This window comes from Mesocricetus auratus, unplaced genomic scaffold (genome assembly GCF_017639785.1).
Source record: "Mesocricetus auratus isolate SY011 unplaced genomic scaffold, BCM_Maur_2.0 Super-Scaffold_100030, whole genome shotgun sequence".
Taxonomy (NCBI): domain Eukaryota; kingdom Metazoa; phylum Chordata; class Mammalia; order Rodentia; family Cricetidae; genus Mesocricetus; species Mesocricetus auratus.
The window spans coordinates 6,614,391-6,640,822 of record NW_024429211.1 but is presented as its reverse complement, the minus strand read 5'-3'; the positions used below and the strand labels follow the sequence as shown (position 1 = coordinate 6,640,822).

General features: G+C 42.0%; 1 protein-coding gene across 2 annotated transcripts in view; it reads right to left on the bottom strand.

Annotated features, from left to right (window-relative positions):
* The window catches only part of Gabrg3 (gamma-aminobutyric acid type A receptor subunit gamma3), a 580,888-nt gene that overhangs the window by 520,419 nt on the left and 34,037 nt on the right, over positions 1-26,432 (bottom strand). For both annotated transcript variants that reach the window (XM_040733265.1, XM_040733266.1), the window contains one exon: positions 14,353-14,420. In XM_040733265.1, the coding sequence (XP_040589199.1) occupies positions 14,353-14,420 (68 nt within the window). The remainder of the gene's footprint in view (positions 1-14,352; positions 14,421-26,432) is intronic.

Here is a 26,432-nt window from a genome sequence, read left to right as displayed (position 1 = left end):
GCGGCTGTCTTCCCCAAACTCATGTTAGAAACCAACAGTGCGATGAGCGGAACCTTTGGGGAACGGGCTGATGACCAAGGTTTGAATGATTTGCCTTTTCAGGGTTTGAAGAAACCGCCTTGCCCCTCTGCCACTTGGAGAATGCAAAGAAGGTGCCATCTTGGGAGCAGAGAATAGCCCTGCTAGACCGCGCTGGAAGGACCTGCCGGCAGCCTGAGTTCAACTCTCCAGCCTCCAGAAACATAAGCAAAACTTTCTGTTGTTTAAGTTTCCCAGTCTAAGGCACCCTGTTACAGCAGCCTGAATCCAGCGTTGCAATACCTGCAGGGTATCCCATGCTAAAACGATTGGCTGGGAGCCCTCGCAACAGCCCCAAGCGGCCGTGCAAAGAAAGATCCTATAGGCAACTTGGCTGAACCTGTGAGCAGGAAGACTGAACACTGGTAAGTGAGCAGGACAGCCAGGGAGTATTTGGCCCCCAAGACCCAGACAGCCCCAAGGGAAGCAGCAATCGTGAGCAGAAAAAAATTTTGAAAACCACAGAGTGAACTGGCTATCTCTATGTCAGGGCTGCCAGAATTAAGTACCACAAACCAGAGACTCGGCAACACAAGCCTCCCTCGTGTCTGGAAGGTAGCAGACAAGACCACAGTGTTGCAGCATTTGCTTCTCTCAGAGTCCGAGGAAGAGCCTGGATCAGGCCTCTCACTGGGTTCCTGGGGCTTTGCGATGGTCTGAGGGATGGCCTACCGCATGGGAAGAGCACCTCGGGGACTCCCCGTCAGCTCCCATGGCCACGTTACGTGTCTGAGCCCCACTTCTCCAAAAGTTAAATGGGATTAGAGCCCCCACCTCTCCAGCATGACCATAGATTCACTAATTTAATGGGTAGCAACCCTATACCCAATAAGGCTGCATTCCGAGATACTTAGGGGCGTGGCCTCAACAGATGTTAAAAGACGATGCAAATTACAAATGGCTCCCCGGATGAGATAAACAGTTGTGACTGCTCTCCCCTGGAGCTAGGGGAAAGCTGGATTTTCACCCTTGACACAGTCATGGTACAGCATCCCTTTTAAAGGTAACTCACACTACACAAACTATCTATATACATATACCTTGCCTAGGTTCCCTCCTAAACAAAGAATTAAACGCCTTCCCCTGATCTTCAAAGGCCTATGTGATATGCCACCCTCCCCAGTCTCCTCCTATCCCCAAATCCCATATATGAAAATCTTTATAGTGTGGTCAAACACATGCTTACACATGGAAGTGTCTGCAATCTGAAATAACCATTGTGCAGGCTTGCTCAATGCCTTAGATTGCAGAAATCACTCTTAGAAGTCCTCTAGGCTTGTTATTCCCATTCACCCTTGTCTTCCCTTTACCTGACTCAGCGTCGGACACACAAGGTGCTCTGTGCTACTTAGATTAGTGAACGCTCATAGGATGTGAGTCGCCTTTGACTTTCTGCATTTGTAAGGACTGTATTCATTGGAAGTTTCATTTCCTAAGGCTGCACCCTCTCTGCAGCCCACTTTTAAGATTCCAAACTCATACATCCCACTCTGAAATTTCACAACCTTTAGGGCACAGACTTGACTCAGCCTTACTACTCCCCGATGTCTTCTGTACCAATGCTGCCAGAAAGATGTTTTCCAAAAGAGGTATGTGACTAGTTACACTGCTTCATCTGTGGATGGGCCTCTGTACAGCGTCCCCGTCTTTACAGGAACCAATCCCACACGTGTAGAGATGGTCCTGGCAAACACACATAGTTGCCTGCCTCCATACAAGTGAGCCTCTATGAGGCCGGGCTGTGGGACCCCCACAGAGGGAAACGGGAGATAATAAAGAGGCCTTAGTAAGATATTCCATCCCCACCATTGGCCCTGTCAGAATATCCCTGTCAAAGGCACATCACAGAGCTTGTGTCTAAAGAGGGAGGGAGTTCAACTGTGCAATGTTCCACAGAAGTAGAAATGTTGAACACAAAAGAGAAAAATCAAAAGGTCAAGCTATTCACACATTTTGAGGGGAATGTATACAGAGTGCCTGATAGCAAGGCCAGCTGTCTCGTGACTACAGACATCTCAACTTTCCCCATCACTGCAAGATCATTCCCTTTCACTTCAACAAGTGTGGCTTCCCATCTTACCTTGGATTTTAATGATAGTTTATACAACAATGGAAAGTTCAGAAGCGATAAGAAAGAAGAGAATACATGCTAGAGAAGCTTAAAATTGCATTATTCTGATATAACAGTATACATAAGTGACCCCAGAAATTCTACCAGGGAACTCCCGCAGCCGATAAACACCTTCAGCTAAGTGGCTGGATACAAAATTAACTAAAAGAAAAATTTGGGAGCCCTTCTATACACAAATGATAAATGGGCTGAGAAACAAGACCCTTCACGATAGCCATAAATAATACAGAATATCTCGGTGTAGCCCTATCTAACCAAGTGAAAGACCTGTATGACAAGAACTTCAAGTCTTTGAAGAAAGAAATTGGGGAAGATATCAGGATGATCTACTATGTTCATAGAGTGGTAGAATTAATATAGATAGTAAAAATCGCCATCATACTACAAGCAATTCTTTACAGACCTTTAAGGGACAACACTCAGCTTCATATATATAAAAAAAAAACAGGATAGGTCAACAACACTGTACAATAAAAGAACTTCTGAAGGTTTTACCACTTCTGATTTTAAACTGTACTTCAGAAGTACAGTAATAAAAAAAAAAACACATGGTATTGGCGTAAGAACAGACAAATCGTGTTTCAAAAAAAAAGAATCCATCAAGTTGAGAAAGCAAGGAGAAGTATAAGGGTTTGAAGGAGGAAATGGAAGGGGGAAGTGATGTAATTATATTATAATTTCAAAAAGTAAATAAATACTATTCCAATGCATCCTAAGGCAAGAGATGGTCTTGGGTCACAGTCTTCAGTTGTGCGTTTTCATATTCATTATAATATTTTTGTGACACTCTGGAATTTCCATTAATGTATATTGCCCTTCTTATCAAGAAGTATTTGAAAAAATCCTATTTGTAGAAAGAGTATAAAGTAGAGGCAGAAGAGTGTTACAAGTTTCTTCTAACTGACATTTTTTTCCTCTCTGAAATACTTTAAAAACTAGTTCCAAATACTCTGAAATGCAAACCTGAATAAAGATTTCAATTAAAAAAACAGACAAATGGATCAATGGAATAGAATCAAAGACCCAGAAATAAATCCACACACCTATGGGCGCCTGGTATTTCAGCAAAGGAGGCAAAATTACACAAAAGTTAAACAAGGGAAAAAGGAAAACATCTTCAACAAATAGTGATGGATGCCCAGCATGGAGAAGAATGCAAACAAATCCATGTTTACCACTCTGCACAAGAACCAACTCCAAGTGGATCAAAGGCCTCAACGTAAGTCCAGCTGTACTGAACTTGAGAGAAGAGAAAGCGGGTATAGCCTTGAAAGCAATGTTTATTTTTTTAAAGAAGCTTATAAAATGAGACATTGTCTATGATGCTTTCAAAGACTTTCAGGGTTATTTAAGTCTGCTTCCTCCTGTCCATACTGTGTCCACTCCCTCTTGCCAAGACAAGCACCCCCCTCCCTGGGTATTACCATATCCTCTTTCACACCACCTGTGCCTGCTAGTCTCATCTGATAACTCCCCCCCCCAATCCTCCCAGGGTCCCTTCCAACTTTACTGGCTTCTATGGTTACATCAGGCACTTTCCTATATGGGTCTGGGTTACCATAGTGGGTATGATATTGCTCAGTTGTATCCATTTACTTGCAAATTTCTTTTTATCTTTTATTTACACCTAAATAAAATTCCATTGTGAATTTGTGCCACATTTTCATATCCAATCCTCAGTTGCAGGACATCTAGGCTGCTTCCGTTTGCTAATTATTATGAAGAGCACTATCGTGAGCATGGTTGAGCAAATGTCTCTCTGCTAGTACATGGAAGCCCTCGGGCATATGCCAAGGATAGAAACAGCTGGGTCATACAGTAAACTGCTTTTTTGCTGTTTGATAATTCTCCTCACTGATTTCCAAAGTGAGTGGACTACTTTGTGTTCCTACCAACAATAAACAAGAGTTCCCTTTTCTCTACATCATCACCGGCATTTGTTGTCAGTGTTTTCTTGATCTTAGCCATTCTGACTTTGGTGAGATGATATCTCAGAGTAGCTTTTTTGGCACTTCCAAGATGACTGAGGAGGATGACATCTGAGATACTTTTAATCTGTTTTTTATTTCTTTTTCTGTTCAGGTCCACTTTTTTTAAAGATTGAATCATTAGTTTTCTTTATTTTCTGTGTGTGTTGTTGTTGTTCTTTGTATATTCTGAATATTAGTCCTCTATCAGATGAATAAATGGCATATGTTCTTTCCCGCTCTGTAGGTTTCCACTGCACAATGTTGATTATTTTGTTATGGTACTGTACCTTTGTAGCTCTATGAAGTGCCATTTGTAAATTACTGACCTTACATTGTGGGAAAATGGAGTCCTATCCCTAAAGTCTTTTCCTAATATTGTAGGATATTACTGTCTATCTTTTCTTTTTAGCACTTTCAAAATTTCCAGGTTCACACTGAGACATTCAGTCCACTTGTAGCTAGTGTGTGTGTGTGTGTGTGTGTGTGTGTGTGTGTGTGTGTGTGTGTGTGGTGGGACGATATATATGGGTCTACTTTCATTGTTCTGCATGTGAAATCACTTCCTCAGCACAATTTGTTGAAGATGTTGTCTTTTCCATGGTGTATATTTTTATCTTCATCAAATACCAGATGGCTGTAATTATGTGCATTCATTGGGTCTTCTAATTTGATCCACTGATTGACATATCTGCTTTTATGCCAGCACCATGCTGGTCTCCTTACTACAGCTCTGCAATATAGCTTGAAGTACGGTATAGCAATCCCTCCAGCACTGTTATTTTTGCTCAGGATTGCTTTACCTGTCCAGATCATTTGTGGGTTCATGTGAAACTAAACAATGTTTTTCTATTCCTCTGTACAATCTCACACGGTATTGATTGGAATTGCATTGGTATATAAATTACTTTTGGTAGAATGGTCATTTTCATAGTATTAATTATACCAAGCCATCAGCATTGGAGGTTTTCAGCACCTTGTGTCTTCTTCATTATTTTATTCAGAGAATTAAAGTTTCTAATGCAGTGTATTTCATCTCTTTGGTGAGGTTAATTTCATGATATTGTATTTTGAAGCTAAAGGGGCGTGTTTCCATGATCTCATCATATTAGTTATTGAATGTTTACTGATTTTTGTAAATAGATTGTGCATCCTGTCACTTTCTGAAAGAGTTGATAATTTCTACAAGTTTTCTGTGGAATTTTTGGATCCTTTATACATAATATCATGCCATATGCAAATATGAAAAGTTTTTCTATCCCTTTAATTTCCATCTCTTACCTTTTTCTCTAGCTATTACTTCAAGCATTATATTGAAAAGGGTCATGGATAATAGACAGTCCAAGAGATTGCCTTGATTTGATTTTCCTGAAGGATAATGTAGAGGGCTTGTCGTATATAGCCTTTATGATGTTGAAGTATGTCCCTCTTCATCTCTATTGTCTCTAGGACTTTTATCATGAAGGCGTGATGGATTTTGTCAAAGGCCTTTTCTGCATCTATTGAATAGATCATGTGTATTTTTTTGTTTTAAGCTCAATTTGTATGATTCACTACATTTATTAAGTTACATATGCAGATTCTTCCATGTCTCTTCAGGATAAAGCTAATTTGATCATAGTAGAGGGTCTTTTGATATATGCCTGTATTCAACTGAAAAGCAGTTTACTGAGAATTTTGACATCTAGGTTCAGCAAGAGTTGATTTTGGTATTGGAATAACTCTGGCTCCAGAGAAGGAGTTTGGAAGTGCTTCTTGTGTCTGTCTGGAGATTTTTCTCTTGTTTGAACTTGTACTGGTTTGAATGTGTTGTCACCATCTCTATGAGTTCATATGTACATGACCCTGCTGTGTCTGGAAGACACCCTTTTCTTGACATTAGCCACCTACCGTGGCTCTTAGAATCTTTCTACCTCCTCTTCCATATTGACCCATGAACCTTGGAAAGTGGGACTTGGTAAAGACAATTCATTAGGACTAAGAGCTATGGAGTCTCTCTGCTCATCGCCCAAGTGTGAGTCTCTATGTTAATTATCATCTACTGGAATAGAAGCTTCTCTAATGAAAGTTGAGTAGTGGTCTATGTGCTTTTAAGAATATGCCAGTAATTTTACTGCTATTTCTTTAGCAGAATAATATTATTAGGATTTCCCTTAATGTCCATGACCTGTCTAGTCCCAAGCTCTTGGCCACTTTAGCAGGGCTGAGCATGAGTTCGATCTCATGTAGTGGGCCCTTAAGAGCAATCACAAGGTGGTTGGTTATTCCTGTAACATATTGCTCATGTATATCTTGCAGATCACTGGGCTCATTGCTGGATGATACACCAAAAACGATAGTCATTAGAGGAGAAGTTTCTACTTGGATGCCAATTCTATTTCTCCATGTTCAATGGCATAAGCAAATGACATTTTCAGCAATAAGGGCTTGCTATGATAACCAGCATTTTTTATTTTGATTGAGGAGCTGAAGCCACCAATATATAGTTATTACTGAAAGGTATGTGTTGATTACTGCCTCTCTCTTTTGTTTGTGTTCTTAGGTCTATTTTGTATTCCAGTAATTATAGCTTTATTTGTTTTCTTTCTGTATCCTCTTGAGTATGCTTCTTCCTGTCTTCAGTTCAAATTACTGCTTCCTGTATTGTCTGCAGGGCTTATTAAGTGGACATAAATTCTTTTAGTTACTTTACATCATGGAATTTTTTTTCTCTTCTAACTATGGCAGATGGTTTTGCTGGGTAAAGTAGTCTGGATTGGCATCTGTGCCCTTTAGTAAGCTCCAAGCCCTCTAGCTACTGAAAACTCAGTTTTTTGTTTGTTGTCTGGCTGTTTTATGTGATTTTTTTATTTGTGATTTGTAACTTTTCTCTTGCAGCTTTCAATGCTCTCTCTTTGTTCAGTATATTTAGTGTTCAAATTATAGTATGCCATTGGGGAGTTTATTTTCTGATCTTGTCTATTTACTGTTCTATATGCTTTTTGTATTTGTATGGCCATGTGTTTCCTTAATTTGGGAACATTTTCTTCTGTGATCCTATTGAACACTATGTAATTGACCTGGCGGGTGAGGGTCTGGGACTCATACTGTGTGGTTCTAGCTGTCCTGGAACACAGTGTGTAGACCATGCTAGCTTTAAACTCATAGAAATCAGCATGACTCCCAGGTGCTTGGATTAAGGGCTTGTATCAACAGCTTGGCTCAGAGTCTAGTTTTCATTCTTTTTTTAAATATTTATTTAAATTATAAACAAGCTTGCTTCATATGTCAATCCCAGATCCCTCTCCCTCCCCTCCTCCCACGCCCCCCCCCACCAATCCTCCTAACTTTCCACCAAATCCCCAATCCACTCTCCAGGGAGGGTGAGGCCCTTCATGGGGATCTCCAAAGTCTGTCATATCATCCAGGGTAGGGTTTAGGCCCTCCCCCATGTGTCTAGGCTGAAAAAGCATCCCTCCATGTGGAATGGGTTCCCAAAGTCCGTTTGGATGCCAGGGATAAATACTGATCTAGTACCTGAGTTCCCAAAGATTTCTGAGGCCTCCTCACTGACACCAACGTTCAGGGAGTTTGGATCAGTCCCATGCTGGCCTCTCAGCCATCAGTCTTGGGTCCATGAGCTCCCCCTTGTTCAGGTCAGCTGTTTCTGTGGGTTTCACCAGCCCGGTCTTGACCCCTTTGCTCATCATTCCTCCCTCTCTGAAACTGGCTTCCAGGAGTTCAGTTCAGTGTTTAACTGTGGGTGTCTGCCTTTGCTTCCATCAGCCACTGGATGAAGGCTCTAGGATGGCATATAAGGGGCGTTGGTGCCTTTGTGAAGAATAAGTTGCCTGTAGTCACCAGAGTTTATTTCTGGAGCCACCACTTTGTTCCTGTGCTCTATTTATTTATAATACCAGCTTCGTGCTGCTTGGTTATCATGGCTCTGGGATGTCTCTTGAAATCAGGTATAATGATGTTTCCAAATGTGCTCACTTGGTCATGATGGCATTGGCTCTACGGCTGTTGTACTCCCATGTGAATTTTGAGATTGTTTATTCTAGTTCTTTGAAGAGTAAAGAAGCTGGTCACAAGAATTTGGGAAGAAGTGCCATGGTAGAAAAAAAAGAGGTTGCCTGTAATCAGTTTATGACGTAAACACACATTGAAATGTCACACCACCCAATTAACATGCAAAATCAGCACGTATTAGTGAAAAATAAAACAACTTTACACTTTGTTCAAACCAAGTCAAGTAGCTTTGATGACATATATTACAATACACCAGTAATCCCATCAAGGACAAAAAGAAACCTGGGGTAAAATGTCAATTTAAAATTCAGAAAACCCCAAAAAAAGAGACAGAGGGCAGGCATGTAGAAAGACACCGTGTTTCCTTTGTGATGTTCCCCATGGATTTTGCCTCAAGCTAGAGTGGTACATAAGGCACAGAGGCCAGGTCAGGGGGAACAGAGACAGAGTCTGGGGCCACCAAGGAGTACGTTACCAGGAAGCAAGTGACAAAACAGAGCCTGGGCACCCAAGTCTGTGAACCTAGCTACGTAGAAGGTTGATGCAGGAGGATTGTAAAAGCGAAGTCAGCATGGGCTGTGGAGTGAACTCAAAGCCAGCTTGGGCAATTTTAAGTGAGACTCTACCTCAGAATTGAAATCCTTAAAGGCTGAAATTGCCAGCTCAGCTTAGTGTATATAGAGTCCTGCATTTAATCCCAAGTGCTAAAAAAAAGAGCAAGCCAAGACAGAAATGAACCAAGGAGCCACAGTTTCCTTTCAACGCATTTCCTGACTTTAGCTGCACAGAGGAGAGAGACAATCATGAAAGTGACTATGAGGCAAAGCTATCCGTTGACACCTCTAGAGAGCTGCACCTAAGAGATGGGGAGACCAGTGTCCACCTGAGCCTCAGAAAGACCAGCTCACACTCGCTCACACCTGCACAGAGGTGTGGGGAAAACACAGCTTCAGAACCTCACAGGTTCTTGTTCACTACCAACATTACCTGGCCTGTTGTGAGTTAAAATCAAAGAGCACAATGCAACAGAAGCAGAATCAGAAATGACCAGTTACGACAGTCATTAGACCTTATATTTCATGGCCAATGGATGCAAGAAAATGAACTGTAAGACGGAGAATCCCAAACTGGAATCTGATGAATCAAACAATATTACAGCCCAAAGAGAAAATACTAGACTTTACAACTGAATAGATACGTGGCTTCCATTTGTCTCTTCTACCCTAGAACAGATGGGGAAAAAAGACCTGGCAATTAAAAGGTGGGTTGGGAAGGCGTACACCAAGTACAGCATCGAGCACAAAAGGAGGAAGAAAGAGCAAAGACAGTAGGGGGAAAGGAGGTATGGAAGGTTCTGGGTGACTAGAAACACAAAATATAGGAAAGAAAACAATACTGAAGCAATGTAAGCGAGAACAGCTAGAACACCCAAAGTTCTTTCTGGCTCCTGAGATGTTCTACACGCTCATGCTCTCCTGGGAACTCTGAACATGAGAATTTGTTCACCTTCTTTAACTGTGGTCATTGTACCATTGGTGAACTTCTCCTGTTCCCTTTCCATTATCTCTTACCTAGACTCTGGCAATGACTTTCCTATCCTCTTAAGAAATAACATTTGATACCTATATAAAAGTGGGACTGTGGGTATCTGTCTTTCTTTCTTGGCTCCATATAACATCTTCGAGGTCCACTCATGTTCCTATGGATGTCTATATTGGCAAAATAATATCCCATTGTCCGTGTGGACTATAGTCTCTTCATTGGTGATTGACAAATTCACTTTGCATCTTGACTGTAGGCAATGTTCTTTCCACAAAGAAAAAAAATAGACATGGTCTTGGATGTTTGACTTGCCTGCATTTCATAATCCCATGGTGTTTACTTGAAACTAAACATTGCATTGTAACCCTTATATATGTGAAATCATGTCAATCAAAAAAAGGAAAAAAAGAGTAACTTTTTTTTCAAGCATGAACATAGGGTATCAAACTACAAATTCAAAAATGCTACACACCTTGAGTGAAAAAAAAAACATGAAGAAAATCAAGACTTCCTTTGTGTTGCTACAGCCTTCATTTCTTTTGGCTTTCCATGAATCTGTGTACCTTCCAGGAAGTTCTATAAAAAAAGAGATCGCCTTCCAGGGTTACTGACCTCTCTGGAGTGGTCGTGGTTACCTGGTGTCCTCTCTCAAAACTACCTGTCTAAAGGGACAACAAGAGTGAGGTTGGGGGGTCTCACTGTTCCCCCCATCACCCTCAGGATTGTGCGGCATGCTACCGATTCCGAATACTTAGGTTACAAATTGTTGCAATGTATACTTTAATGGCTATTCCTTATTCTCACATGGCAATGGGTGACTGGGCTTCCACAGATAAGCTGGTGGCAGAACTTAAAATGAAGGCATCGGTGCGGAGCCACGTGGAGCATGGCCACAGTCCTACAGCATCTAGAAAGAGCAAAGGCACGGAGCTCTCATGAAACCAGCTTCCAGGATTTGTAGAGAGAGGAGAAACAGGCGGGACACACTAGATACTAACTGAAAATATGATTCTAAATGACATATATTTGTTACGCAAAGTTCAGGATGCAAAGGAAGAGCCCTCCTGTTAGCCTGCGCATGTCCCAGGTTCCCTGACTGTCCTGTCCACATTGCAGGGAACCAAAATTAAATACTTCAATATTTAGAAAGGAAAAGTAATCCTGTCCCTGGGTCACGCTGAACCCCCATCATCTCAGTGTGCAGCTGAAGTGGTATTTCTGTAGTACACACAGCTGCATTTCACTCCATGGCCTTGAGGATGTCCTGGGGTGACCCCCATCTGATCATACTTAAGAATCCTCCACATGTGATCTCAATGAGCTTCATTTGACTCCACACAGATATGAACAATGAGCAATTCCACAGTACGACACCCTGGAGATTAAACTCTCCGAAAGAGGCTACTTAAACTGGAAGTTCTCAAGAATGAACTTACATATGCCTCTGACTGTAGTTCTCTTGGTCTTGCACAATCTGTGTCTACCAGTCCGATTGGGATGATGAGCATGGCTGACCGTTTTTACTGCTGGAACTCACAGGTGGAAGGAGAAAACTAACTCCCACTCCTCACTCCTAAACACGCACTAAAGCACGCACGCTTGTATACGCATGCATCACACAAAGAAAGTCCTGTTCTGAGTCAGGCAAAGGCACAAATACATCCGGTGCTGTGTCTACCAGGAGCTGTACACATTGGGATGATGAGCATGGCTGACCCCTGGGAGGCCTCCATGGCCTCCTGAGGCAATCTCAAAGATGTTTCTCGAAGGTCCTTTTGCTGCCGGAGAGGCAGAATGGCAAAAGGTTCCATTCACATAGCCGTAGAGCCACACCATAGGTTCAGAAAGAAAGACACTTTAAAAATGAAATGTGGACCTTGTGAAAACTGATAGGGACTGAGGAGGGAACTGAATGTAAGTGGGTAATGAGGGCTGAGTCAGCAATAAAATGTGCGTGACAGAAACGAAAGCAACTCTCCAAGACTGTGTTATGGGCAAAAGCATCATTTGGAATTGCAGTCAGGGTTTCAGGGTGTAAGTTTTCATTTAGCTTTAGCCACAGTGTTAAGAGAGTTTGGTAAGGTTACAGGATTTTCCCTAAATAGCCACTTAGCAATCAGCAAATTAAGAAAGACAATGGCTTGCTAGTGCTTCCATCCTCTCTGGATTTTTATTGACTTTTAGAATACTGAGATTTTTAATTTCAGAACTTCCAGCTGGGCAGTGAAATGAAGATGGGGTCCAATCCCTTTAGCAGACTGACACTGATGCACTGCATGTCTGTGTTTAGTCCCTTTGGGACCCAGAGACCACTAGGTAGAAGTTTTCATTTCTCAGAATAAGCGGCAGCTGACACAAAATCTATGAGGCATAGAAACACAGATATCTTCCTCTGAGGGCTCTGAATGCCTTGGGTCAATTTAAGTATAGGATCTCTCCTTTTTTAATTTTAAAATTGCATTTATTTATTTGTGTATCTGTGTATGTGCATGCTATGAGGCACATAAACAAATGAGGAGACAATTAGTGGGGGTCGGTTCTCTCCTTACAACTGTGAGATCCAGGCATTGAATGTCTTTAGCCTTGACAGCAAATGTCTTTCCCTGTTGGGTTATCTTGTCATCCCTGATGTAAGTCATTGTTTACTATTTGGCAAAAGGACCGAAACGCAAGATTTATACCCTAGCATGGGGAGTGGAGATGTATTTCACTTAGTAAAGCACTTGCTCAGCTTGCACGGAGCCCCAGGGTTGATTGACAGAATTGCATGAACCAGGAGTGGTGGTGGTACATGTCTATAACCTCAGCACTCAGATCAGAAGTTCAAGGTAATCTTGGTTACACAGCAAATCTGAGGCCAGCCTGGGACGTACAACACCCAATCTCACGAAAAAAAAAATCTTATAACTTCAAATGATGAAGAGAGAATTACCCAGAGATCTTATGAGGTCATACTAATTCCTGGAGCAGATTCCAAGAAGGCTTCCACACTTTTTCAAACCTAGCATATAGCTCAAAACTCTCCCATCTCTCTTAGGGCCTTGGCCCCTTAGGTCCCGGGATGCTTCTTATCCAACATTCACTCATCTGCATTTTTGTCACTCAGAGGACCTTGTAAGGCTGCCCGCATTGACTTCATTGGAAAATGTTGTTCCAACCGTGCCAACCTGCTGACATGTCTTGGACAAGTCTGACCTTCAACCAAGTCCTTGCTGGCTGTGGGCGACATCACTTAGCACACTCCTCTGGCACATTTGATTTCCACACAAACATGCCCAACCAGAGTATAATGCAGGGCACAAAGTACATCTCCTAGCTGCAGGACCTGGGCAAACCTCCAGGAATGCTAGTGCACCATCCCCGCTACAGGGTTGATGTGTCTGCAAGGAACTTTCAGTGTTAGAGATGAATTAGACCAAGACACAAAGGCACTACGAAGATGTGTGGATGAAAGGCAACCAAACCAAACCCCAGGGTAAGAAACAAACATGAGCTCTTTCTCAGCAAAGCCAACTGAGTTGATTACTTCCCAAGTAAGGGAAGATCACATCACTAGTTGATTTTAATACACATCCCATCTACCGACAGTGGGTTGTGTGAAGTAAGTTTCTTTTATTTATTTCACCCCATTGCTCATACTTACAGATGACATTGATACTGATTTTCTGTTTGGAGGTTTTGTGTTTTGTGCTATGGATTACACATGCAACCTCACCAATGCTATCATTATACCCTTGGCCACACCCTTGAGATGTTTTATTTCTTGTAAAGGAAACCTGTAACGTAATTTTACCACGACGTGGAAGCTTTATGTCCGCAAAGAACACTTGTAACATCTGGCAACTAAGAGAGACTTTCCGGCTATTGATTTGAAGGAGTTAATCCCACGCACAGCAACGCACTGCCCTGAGAAGGATGCGCAGAGGAGTTGGCAATTCCCTGTCCTTTCTCCGAGAAATCTCACAGACTCAGAGGCAGTAGGCACAGAGAAGTCCCGTGCGGGACATTGTTGGCAACATCAAATAACCTGCTCTGAGACTCCTACAGTGTCTACGGGCAGGAGGCACGCCACGGCAGGCAGACATGTTGGGAGAGCCCCCTGCGCCACATTTTAACACAGCATCATTTGCTTAGCAGCTAAACACTTTCCACAAGGGAATGACTTCTTTCACAGGGAAATCCCTGTGCCCAGTTTGCCTGATGGAAATCCATACACTCAGGAAGACAACACATTTGCTTTTATATTCCCTCTGAAGCAGATAAGTAAGCCAACAAGAGCTGGCTTGGCCGCGGAATCCACGCCAGAAGTTGCCTGCCACTTACACGCATCTCTAATATGAGCGAGGCCATACAGAGAATGGCTACACAGCCCCCAAATAATCCCATCTGAAAGGCACATACTGTCAGTGAGTGTAAGAGTGGGGGACAGTTCTTGATCTCCAGAGCAAGGGCTCACTGCCTATGTCACAAGCTGTCCCTCGTGACCCTTAAAGGCCACTTTCAACGGCGCATCACTTAATACTTGAGGAGGTACAGTGGGATAAAACTCCAGCGAAATCCACTGGAAACCGCAAGCATGATGGGGGTATGAGAGCCGCTGAACTAAACCCAGGTGCTTCTTACCATGTTTATGGATGACACAGGACCAATGCTGTTAACGTAAATGTCCACATCAATCACAGTTGGTTTTACTGTGGAGAAAAAATACATATATGTTAGAAATTTATGGTTCAGTAAAACGTGGAGAGCACAACCCAGGGTCCAGAGGGCTCAGCCACTCACAGCCAGGCCTATGCTGCACAGGTGGGTGGATCTCTCTTGGGGACCTATTCACATTTAAAATTAAACTCAGCTTGTCTTCCTTCTTAAACTCTAAAAGGACGAGAGATCCTGCCTTATATTTACTGAGCTGTAGGAAAATAAGACAGTTGCTCACTGCAAATTGCCAGTAACAGATGACTATAAAGATACTCTATGTTACTTAAGTTAATTTTACGGCAAAGAAATGACATAAAATTTAAGACACTGCGTAAGTAATTTAAAGTCGAAGTAGCTATAGAGCTGAATTACAAGGTGAGAAATATCAGAGGTATATTTTTAAAAACTACAGTTTCAAACCAAAATTCTATTAAGTTCAAACACCAAAGAAAAATGAAAACATAGCTTATCATTATTATATAAGGAGGTATGCCCGTGTCTAGTGCACAGTTAAAATGCTATAGTCAAAGAAGCAAAACTTTTGTGAATAAAAATATCCCTGGTTCATGTGTGAGTGAGCACAGCTCCTGTGAGCAGCACACACTGCAGGTTACAGAGTCAGTGTGCACAGATCCCTTGCAGGGTAACTGGACAATTTAGGTTCCTCTTCCCTTGCCTGTAGAGGAGCTGAACACCACCAGTGAGGGAAGAGGGATTCTGCAGACCCTGAGCTCAGGAGCCAATGCCCTGTCCAGGAGGGAACCCCTTCATCACTACTCAGGGATCGTCTAAGGAGAGAACGGAGCCAGTTCCAGAATATTTATGCGCCCAGGAGGAACATAATCAAGATGCATGAACTTGTCCACACAAAGTTTCCATGGAAACAAGACTGTTTGCTCCTGCAATTATTTCAATGGGCCTCCTTCAGTTTTGCTGAATAGCTGCTCATTCACAAATGGACTCTGCACTTTGCTTCTGGAACTGAGGCATCTTTGAGCTTCTAGGCTCACACATTCAGGGATCGAAATCCAGGGACTTCCATGAGATGAAAACAATAGTCATGAATGTGAGGCAGCTCCCAGCGTCTGACAACACAACCAAGCTGTGATAGCTCCAAAGAGCTGTTGGCATTTTGGATGGAAGTCCCAAAAACAAATCTACATGCTACACATATGATACATTGATTTCAGATAAACTGACTCCAAACCTGAAACTAGGATTTCCTGATCATTAATATGACAAATGGCATCTTCCTTCACCTTCTCTGGGTTCCTCAGGGTTCTGTCTCCTCACGCAACAACCTCAGATTCTGCAGCGGGGAAGGCTGTGTCACATGACATCAGTCAAGACTCCTGGCAGAAGGCTGGTTGTTTCGTGGAGTATTTATTAGACTCTGGGCTTCCAGAGTTTTCTAGTGCCACTAGATTGCAAGAGCTTGCAGACACAAAGCCTGGATGGCTGAAAGTGGGAAGTATGAAATGTACTGAGTGCCGTTCATGTAACAAAGCTTGTAAGAGAGAGATTTGGAGTACATACACATGCATACACATACACCCATAAATGCTGGGGAAAACACTGGTTTTAGTAGCTGTTGCTAAGCAGAGTCATGATAATGTCAGTGGAGCATTTTAGAATGCCATGGAACAGCTGTGCCCAAGAAGCATACAGGCCACGCTTGATAATTCAGACACTAAAGATACAGTTCCGACAAAAGGCTTTCAACAAAGTCATCAGACATCTAAAGAGGAAAAATGGCAGCCTTTTTGGCAAACGATGCTGGGAAAACTGGATATCTAAGAGCAAAAGAATGCAAAAGAGGGATGCTCTCTTAGCCTGGACTCTTAGGGGAGTGCCTGGACCCTACCCTGAGTGAAATGACAGACTCTAGATAACCCCTATATGGAAGGAAATGGCAATAGGGCGGGAGGCTTGGGGGGTGGATGGGGTAGTGCGGGAGGAGGGGAGGGAGAGGGAACTGGGATTGACATGTAAAACAAGCTATTTAAAATTAAAATTAAAAATTAATTTACAAAAAGAATTAATTTGGATACTTTCACGTCATATCCAAAAGTAAATTCAAAACAGGTTAAATAACTAGCCATACCTACAACTGTAAAACTATTAGAAGATGGAGAAGCATTGTGGTATTTAATTTTGCAATGGTGTCATGCATTTAATATCAAAATTTCAGACAGCAAATAAGAAAATTGATCAGTTTTGCTACAGCAAATTTAAAAATGTACACAGAAGGCATAGTGAAATGGTTACCCTAGAGTAGAATTGTGCAGCATTAATAATAAGGAAAATTACTCAGGCACTGTGGATGACAGTATGGTGGTAGAGGAATAAAATATCTGGGTACTTTACCAAAGGAAATAAAAAGAGGGATTCTAATAGATACTTGTACATCCACATTCGTACTGAGGCTATACACAATAATCAAAAAGCAGAAACAACTCAAGTGTCCACAAAAGATGAATGGGTAACCAAAGTGGGGAACGTGATGGGAGTTTACTTAATATTTAAAAAAGAAACTTTACATACGGTACACCATGGATGAATGATGAAGGCAGTACGCTGAATAAACGAGCCCACCACAGGTCAAATACTACATGAATCCATGTAGAGGAAATATCCCACCCAGGGAAATCCACGCAGACATCAAACAAAATGGTGGTGGCCAGGAGCTGTAGGGTGGGTGGCGATGAATTAAGTTGCAATGATTGTAAAGCTTCAGTCACAGAAGACAAATAGGGGATGGATCATTGTGACACAATACAGTGCCAACAGTTCACAGAACAGTAAGAGTGTATAAGATGTAAAGTTTTATGATAAACATCCTAAATTCTAAATAAATAAACACATGCACACAAAGCAAAACGATGATCTGGAAACACTTAGGCAACTGAGAGAATAATGATATCTTCCACAGAGGTACTAAATCCAAGAAGAGCAACAAGAAGGACCAGTTTTCTACATGAGAGGGGACAAATTCTATTGTAAAGGGTATAAAAAGACTCTAGAACTGGATTCCTATTTGTTGGCTGTAGAATATATTCACATGTAATTTTTTTTTTTGGTTTTTCGAGACAGGGATTCTCTGTGGCTTTGGAGGCTGTCCTGGAACTAACTCTTGTAGACCAGGCTGGCCTCGAACTCACAGAGATCCGCCTGCCTCTGCCTCTGCCTCCGGAGTGCTGGGATTAAAGGCCTGCACCGTCGCCTCCCGGCAACTTGTAATTCTTCAGTTGAGCTCTATCTTACCTTTCTGGGTGTTGTTTCCTAAAAGTTTAGAGTTACTATGTCTGAAAGGATTGTGCAGTGAACAAGAGGTTGGTAAAGGGACTATGGGCCAGCCTTGAGAAACCCCAGCCACAGTCCTCACTTCAGAGGTTGCTGGGACCCGAAGAGGACAATGTAGCCTACATTTTCTCCTCTCTTCAGTCATAAAACCACTGCAAATAATTTTATTCTCTGCGTCATAGTATTCCTTATGTTAAATCAAGCAACTGAGGAGAAAAGTAGTGGGTAGCTACTTGAATTATCAACACAGAGAGAGACAGGCACCTATCGGGCCTTACTGAAGGCAATGCCGGCTCAGAATGGGTGATCCGGTGATGGAGCTAGAGGCAGGTTATTTCCATCACCACAGGAAATCTCTCATGGTAAAAACTGAAAAGAAAAATATTAAAGACAGTCTGTGGCCCATAGTGTCTCTCTAAGACTTGGTACTAAAAATTATACTGCCTAGAGTTCAAGCTTTTTATTCAACAACCTTCAGTTCCTCGCATTTTTATTTTTATTTCCAACAAGTTATATGTCATAGGCTTTGTTCAGATAGCACAAGTGTACTTTCTAGGAAATGTCTAAAATGCCAATCATAATGAGTGTAATGAGTGAGAGACAGAGAGAGAGAGAGAGAGAGAGAGAGAGAGAGGGGGGGGGAGAGGGAGAGGGAGAGAGAGGGGGAGAGAGAGAGAGAGAGAGAGAGAGAGAGAGAGAGAGATCTTTAATCCACCATCCTCTCTGTACTTCTCAGGTTAGCAGGTTAGTAACATACCAATTCCTTGAGATCTCTTGGCTCCACGACCCTCACAGATGTAATATCCTTGCATGCTCAAGTCCCTTACATAAAATTGTGTGATACTTCCATGAAGTCTATCCACAACATCTCCAACCACCTCCAGATAGCATGCTGAATGCTATGCAAACATTATGTAAATAACTGTTTATTCTGCACTTGTAACAGAGTTACAATTTTTCCACTGTAGTACCAATCAATGCACAACTGGCTTAATCTACAGATGTAACCAATGGGGACAGAGGGTAGATCGAATTTAAACATTAACAAATGTCTTTAATTTTCCTAATTTTATCTCTTTCCTTTTCAGCCTGGAGCCCATTAGGAGCCATCAGCCTTATTTATTAAGTGAAGAACTACCCTGTAAATTAAGGGCAGAAGTGTTCTTCTCTCATGAAAAGGATTACAAGCTTATTTGAGAGCGTTGTTTGGCTTTTATCAATATAGAAATTGAAAAACATATCAAAATGGTTTTGAAAATCCTCAAAACCTCTAAAACCACAGACTTAGGGATTAGCAGCACATCATGGTAGCGGAGTACATCATAGGGTACACCAGGCCCTGGATTCAATCTCAACATAAAAATCAGAACAAACAGCAAAAGCACCAACACAATGGTCAAACTGTGACAAAACCATAGATGCACACCATAGTGTGGTTTCCAGGCAGGACTTGCTGGAGGCAATGTAGCCTCATAATTGGGACAAATACCCCAATGGGGCAGTTGAAGCAGAAGCTGTGCTTGGCTTCATATGGACACAGTGTCTGAAGCTCTTCTTCCAGAGGAGAAAGAGCAGGAATCTACCCAGAAGGAATGAGGCTATGGATTCAAACAGAATACCCACCATGTCTAAGTTACAAGCCTAAAGAAGCAAGAGGCCCAAGACATCTGACTTCCATCAACCTGAACTTTTTTGATTGGTACCTTTTATGAAAACTGGTTCCTAGGTGTCTGTGTGCCTTGAAGGAAATTTTATTTTACGTGAAGTAATTGGGAAACAAGACTGCTTACTAAGGACCTATATAATTATGAGAACACTTTCTGTTTGAGCCCAAGACCTCATGTTCCCCAAACAAAAAGGACTTGTTTCTGGACAAAGATGCATGATTCAACGTGGCCCCTCCCACTGATCACAAGCAGGAAGGAGTTGCTGATACTGTAGTCTAATGACAGCTCTAGAAATTGGGGCATTGCAGCTATTATAATGACGTGGCTTGTGCACGCTAAATGTTCACCTGAGCTTGAGAACTGTAATGCGATGTAGAGATTTAGACATCCCTCCAGAACATGACGACAACTATGAATTGGTCCCAGAAGTCAAGTGGGCAAAGCTAAGATAAGGACGTTCCTGACAGTAGGCACCTGTTACCATGGAAATGATTTTTATCTTTGTGGACAGAAAAGGGCTGAGTGACATTGGGAAAAAAAATAAAGGGACTTACAGTCACTCATAAATAAGCAGGAAATAGGCGATGACAGAAACACAGATGAAAACAGATGGAGACTGGGTATAGTACCAAGGGCTAACAGGGATAGAAGCTGCTGTGGGGATGGGACAGTGACCTGGACTGTCCACGGAAGATAACTGTTCAGTTCTCCCTTAGAAGGCAGCAGCAGGAAAGGAACCCAAGCCCACTCAAGGTAGCATGGCCAGTGGATCACCTGAGCTGACTAACCAGGTCTGAAATATGGAAGTGTCACAATACCACTGTCTTAGTTCCCCTATGCAAGACGGCTGCTAATGAAGTCAATTCAGATGGGGCAGGAGGCAGTGTGACAGTCTCATCGTGGATAGTAGATGCTCGGCAGCCTACAGCTAGAGTTGGGCTACTGCAGTTAGATGAAACGTGCATGGCAAAGACTGCATTTTCCCGCTTTTCTGGTCATGTTTACCTCCTAATATAACCTAGCTGCTTACATTTCTAATTATTATAAAAGATAAAGTATGAAAAACTTAAATATGAGCAACTTAAATTTAAAAGATAACCAAATAACACTAATGCATAAAGACTACTTCCAGTAGCTGGGAATTGGCTTTCCCATCTTCCCTGCTTTGGGGACAAGAATGGAAAAATCCTGTCAGTCCCTGTGCCTCCTGTCCATCGTTTTCCATAAACTATGAGTCCTACTGGGCAGCAAACAGACTGATCTCCAGCCCCTCCATCATATGTACTGCGCTGCCTTCCCTCTGATAAACTCTACTGATAACTACAGAGAAAAGGAACAGTAGGCATTTCTAAATGATGCATATAACTTCATTTTGGTTCCCATTCTGCAGTCAAGAGGCTAAGGCAGGAGTCTATGGGACACTTTGCAGGTGGCTGGCAAGGACTCTGCAGCCTGCCCACAGGAGACAGAAGGATTCTGAACTCAACTTCTAGATTCTCTTCTTGGGTAGAGAGGCTTACCAGTATTTTGATGAACAAAGAATTCATTGAGAATCTATTATTATTTTTAGTATCCATCATCTTCATCATAATCATAATCATAATTATTACAAGCAATCACTGTAGGCTCCTTAAAATTCAAATCCTCTGTCTCTAAGGCTTACATTAGATCTGTGGGTAATGACTGAGTGATAGGCAATTTCCACCTTGGAAATTCTAGGTTTGGGGGAAACAGGTCGAGAGGACCTACAGAAGAAGTACATTATAGACAGCTTTGCTAAGCAGAAAGGAGCTGCCAATTCCTGGGTCAATGCAAAACTGACCCAGCTGGGCATTGTAAGCCCAATGTACGCAAGGACAGCACTGCTGTTCCCAGTCCAGCTCTGTGAGGGGACTCTGTGATTCTGCATCTTACATGCAGGATTTATAGCTGGACCCTGCCCCACTCACTCTCAGAACTGCAGGTGTCAATTCTAAAACCTTCGGTCTTATCCTACACATCCTTTCCATATATGACCTCATGAAGGCTAGTGGGAATGCACTGAGGCCAATAAAGGCATGCCATAATGAGTGAGATTTGAAAAACTGAAACAAGGCAAACTGAAATCCACTGCTTGCTCAAGGACGCAAATTAAACATGTTTATGGTGCCTATTTGAAAGAGAAGAAAGCATGGGTGACCATGTTCTGAGCCACCTTCCTCCCGAGCTTTATGGCAGTTCTTCAAAATCCTTTTGAATAACTAAAAGAATGCCGAAAAGACTTTCATGGCAAGAGGATGAGGCACAGAAAGCACCTGATGAGTCCTACAACCCTAAAATCCCAGCTCTAAGGTCACCATGTGACCTGGCCATGGATTCTCTTCTCCAGCAGGAAACACAGCCTTCAAAGAAAACTTTCCATCTAACACTAACTCATTACAACAGGAGAGGGGAGGTTTAAAGGGCCCTTCATGGCAGCTTCTCTGTTCTGCATCTGACTAGGAATATCAAATATCAAAATGCACTGCGTATCCAAGACAGATTCCAAGTGCCATTTGCATCACACCTCTAACAAGGAAAAAGTCTGAGGACTGTATTGAGCCTTGGGCAGTAGATCAGTATTCATCCCGAATATACACATGGACTTTGGACTCCCATCCAACAATGTGAGATGCACTCTCACCCTGAACTCTTGGGGGGGAGGGTCTAGGCCCTGCCCTGGATGAAATGACAGACTATGGACACCCCCATGGAGGGCCTCACCCTCCCTGGGGAAATGAGGGGATAATGGGGGGGGGTTTAGGGGAAGGGCATGGGAGGAGGAGAGGGAAAGGGAGAGGGACCTGGAACTGACTTGTGAAGCAACCTTGTTTCTAATATAAATTTAAACTTAAAAATAAATTTAAAAAATTTTTTTTAAAAAGTCCGAGGACTGTGTGGGTGTGCAGGCCCTAGTAGTCAGCAAACTCGCTGTGCTCTTTGAAGGCAATAACAGGGAGGGTGACATCCCCAGGAGGCAGAACAGGGAACCTAGGCTCTCAATACAGAGACGGCAGCTCAGTGATGACACATGAGCAATTGCTTCTGTGGCAAATCCAGAAGCCCATGACAGGGCTCTGGCCCTTATGAAATGTGGAGCCAACCATGTAAACCCTGGTGGGGAGAATCACCATATTGTTTGCCTGAGCCCAAACCTCCAGCTTGGCAGAGCACATTCAAGAGAACTTACAACTCTGAGCTTCTCTCTGAGGACTAAAGAGAAGGACAGAGGGCTTTAAAACCAGCTGACATTTGCAGGGCTGTCACAGAGGCTGCTTTCTGCCTTGTCTGAGTTTGATGTTGCTAGAAACAGGGCAAGAGGTCAGGCGGCCTCTGAGAACACAGTATACCTCTTCTATACAACTGATGGTTAAGTTGACATCTGTTTGGCCCGCTGAAGGGTGAAGGTGCTCGCCACCCTGCCTGAGGACCTGAGCTGGAACTACATGATAAAAGGAGAGGATTGACTGACTCCCCCCGGGGTGTCCTCTGACTTCCATATGTAGTAGCATCTGTGCATACCTCCTACAAAACAAAATAGTTGCTCTAAGTAGAAATGTATTAAGTGGTATTTGAAAGATAAAGTTGACTATGTAGATAAAGGCCAAGACCCCATTACAAGTTCTTGCCATGAGGCACACATTCATGACATATGAGGGCACACAGGCCAAACGCTTAAAACCTTAAAGGTGTCTCACTAAAACAGTCAGAGCCGTGGAGAGCTACATTTTAAACTGACAAAAATCTCATCACAAAATTCAAAGGTCATCACAGAGTGAGACAGTGGGCAATTCAGCAGGAAGATACAACAACTATTAAGAACTGTATGGATATGATGTTGGATTTCTCGGTTGCATGAAATGAACATTGAGAGGGACGGGGAGTAAACCTGACCGTAAAGAGCAATGGGAGACATCAACAGTTCACTCTCAGTCTCCTGGAGCTCACCGTCTTAGTACAGACCCAGGGTCCCTAGCCTTTAATACTTCAGTCTCACCAATATACGCGCCATCCAGACAAAACTACACAGAGAAATACTAGACTTACATAATGCCATAAGTCAAATGGGCCTAGAAGACGTCTACAAAACATTTCACCCAAACACACACACCCAAAGGAAATACTGTTTCCTCCCAACAGCTTATGTAACTTTCTCCAAAATTAAGCACACACTTGGACACAAAGCAAGTCTTAACAGATAATAAGAAAATTGAAATATTCCTCTGCCTCTTATTATCTGACCACCACAGATTAAAGCTATATGTCAATAATAGAAAAAAACCAGAAATCTTACGAACTCATGCAAGCCATAAACTCATTACTGAATGAAAAATAGGTTAAGAAAGAATTTTTTTAGTATTTAGAATTCAATTCAATGAAAACACAATATACCCAAACCAGTGAAACACAATGAAGGCAAGTTCATAACACTAAATGCCTACATAAAAGAAAAATGGAGAACTCTCATATGAGCAATCTAATGTTACAACTTAAAATCTAGAACATGAGAAAATAACAAACACAAAGATTAGATGACAAGAAATAAACTCAGGACTAAAATCTAAATAGAAACAGTGAGATGAAGAGTTAGCTCTTTAAGGATATTATAAAGATTGAGAAAACCTTAGTCACATAAATTAAAAGACAGAGAGAGGAAATACCAAATAGAATAAGAGACTAAAAGTAGGACATTACAATAGTCACTGAAGAAATTCAGATAATTGTAAGGACATACTTTAAAAATCTGTACTCAAATGGACTTTGGGAGCCCATTCCACTTGGAGGGATGCTCTCTCATCCTGGACATGTGGAGGAGGACCTAGGCCTTGCCCCAGATGATATGACAGACTTTGAGATCCCCCATGGAGGACCTCAACTTGCCTGAGGAGCAGACTGGAATGGGGTGAAGGGTTGGGGGGGTTGATGGGCGGGGATGGGGGAGGAGGGGAGGGAGCTGGGATTGACATGTGAAGCAGGCTTGTTTCTAATTATAATAATAAAAAATGGAAAAAATCTATACTCTACCAAACCAGAAACCTAAAAGAAGCAGATGATTTTTTTGATATATACTACCTACCAAAGGTAAACCAATATCAAAAAGCAATTTAAACATACCCATAACCCCATGAAATAGAAGCAGTAATTAAAAGCATCTAAACCAAAAAGGCATGGATTCAGTACAGCATTCTACAAAATCTTCAAAGAAGAACTAACCCCAAATACTCTTTAAAATTATTCACAAAAGAGAAACTTAAGGAACATGTCCTAATTCTTTCTATGAGACCCCTATTACCATAAGAGCAAAACCAAACAAAGACCAAATCAAAAAAAAGTAAACTACAGAGCAGCATCCCTTATTCACATAGATACTGGAAACTAAATCAAAAAAGATTATCCACTATGATCAAGTAGGTATCATATCATTGATGCAGGCATTATTCAGTATACATAAATAAATAAATGCAAACAACAACATAAACAGTCTGAAAGACAAAAAACCACATGATCATCCCTTTAGATGAAGAAATGGCCTTTGACAAAATCTGACATTGGTTTGGGATAAAAGTCTTAGTTACTACCTCAATGTAGTAACAGTGATTTATAGCAGGTCCACAACCAGTATCAATGTAAATGTAGAAAAAATTAAGCATTTTCACTAAAATCAGGACAAAGTCAAGGTGGTCCACTTTTCCGTATCTATTCAATATAGTACTTGAAGTGTTAGCTAGAGCAAAAAGACAACTGAACGAGATCAAGGGCATACAAAAAGGAAAGGAAAGTCAACATTTCTATTTACAGATAATACAACAAATCAGACCAATGCAAATGAGACAGAAAATTAAAGAAGTAGAAAAAAATCAAACCAGGAGTTAGCTCTCCATAAGCAGCAACAAAACTTACATCCCTTAGTTAAGTAAGAGAGAAGTAATTAAGATTAGAAATGAAATGAGGGGGCAAATACAACTTATTTCATAGAAATGAAAGGGTTTCAGAACATTGTGAGCAATCTTACTTAAAAATGAACTGGAAACTCTAAACCAAATTTAGATAACCTAGAAGAATTGGACAAGTCCCAAGGAACATATACTCTACCATTACTGAAGCATTGGAACAGAACATATGAAGTACGCTCTGACTAAGATTGACTCGCCATGAGAATCTCACAACACAGAGGAGCCTGATTTCTACAAGATGCTTAAATTGTGATATCTATCCTCCTCAAAGTGCTCTAAAGATAAAGGGAGGGAATATTTCCAAACTTAACCCATGAAACCCTAGTTGCCAGACACCAAAGGCAACAGCCCCTCAAGAAAACCTAGACCAATATCACTGATCATTGACCCCAAAAAAAAGAATACTAGGAAAGATACCAAGGCCAGGGACCTAGGGGGAATTCAAAGAAATGCAGCAATAAAATGACTCCTAAGGATATTCTACTACACTCATAGATCAGTGCCTTGCTCAGCCATTATCAAAAAGCTTCCTTTTATATTAAATGGGAACAAATATAGAGACCCACACCTGAACAATGCACAAAGAGTGAGAGACCTTGGAACACAATCCTAAATGTGAGGTCTCACATCAAATTTTTCCCATCAGGGGTCAGTGAACTCCACAGAAGAGGCAGAAAGAGCCAATGGGGATAGAAGACACAAAGGAACCAAGGCCGTCTAAACACAACAGAATCGATATTGATGCACATGTGAATTCACAGAGGCTGTTGCAACATGCACAAGGTCTCGTCTGCACCAGACGTGGTCCCAGTGTGGACAGAGTAAGGAAGTCCATGAACGCCCAAATAAAAGATTCTCAAGTACTTATTTGGGGGACGCTCACATAATGACGATGTGGTCTTCTGCCCTGGAGCCCTGGAGGCACAGGATGTTGTGATCAAGTCTCCGACCGCAGAGAGAGAGAGAGAGAGAGAGAGAGAGAGAGAGAGAGAGAGAGAGAGAGAGAGAGAGAGAGAGAGCACCTTCCTCGCTCTCTTAAGAGATCACATCCACACACAAATCC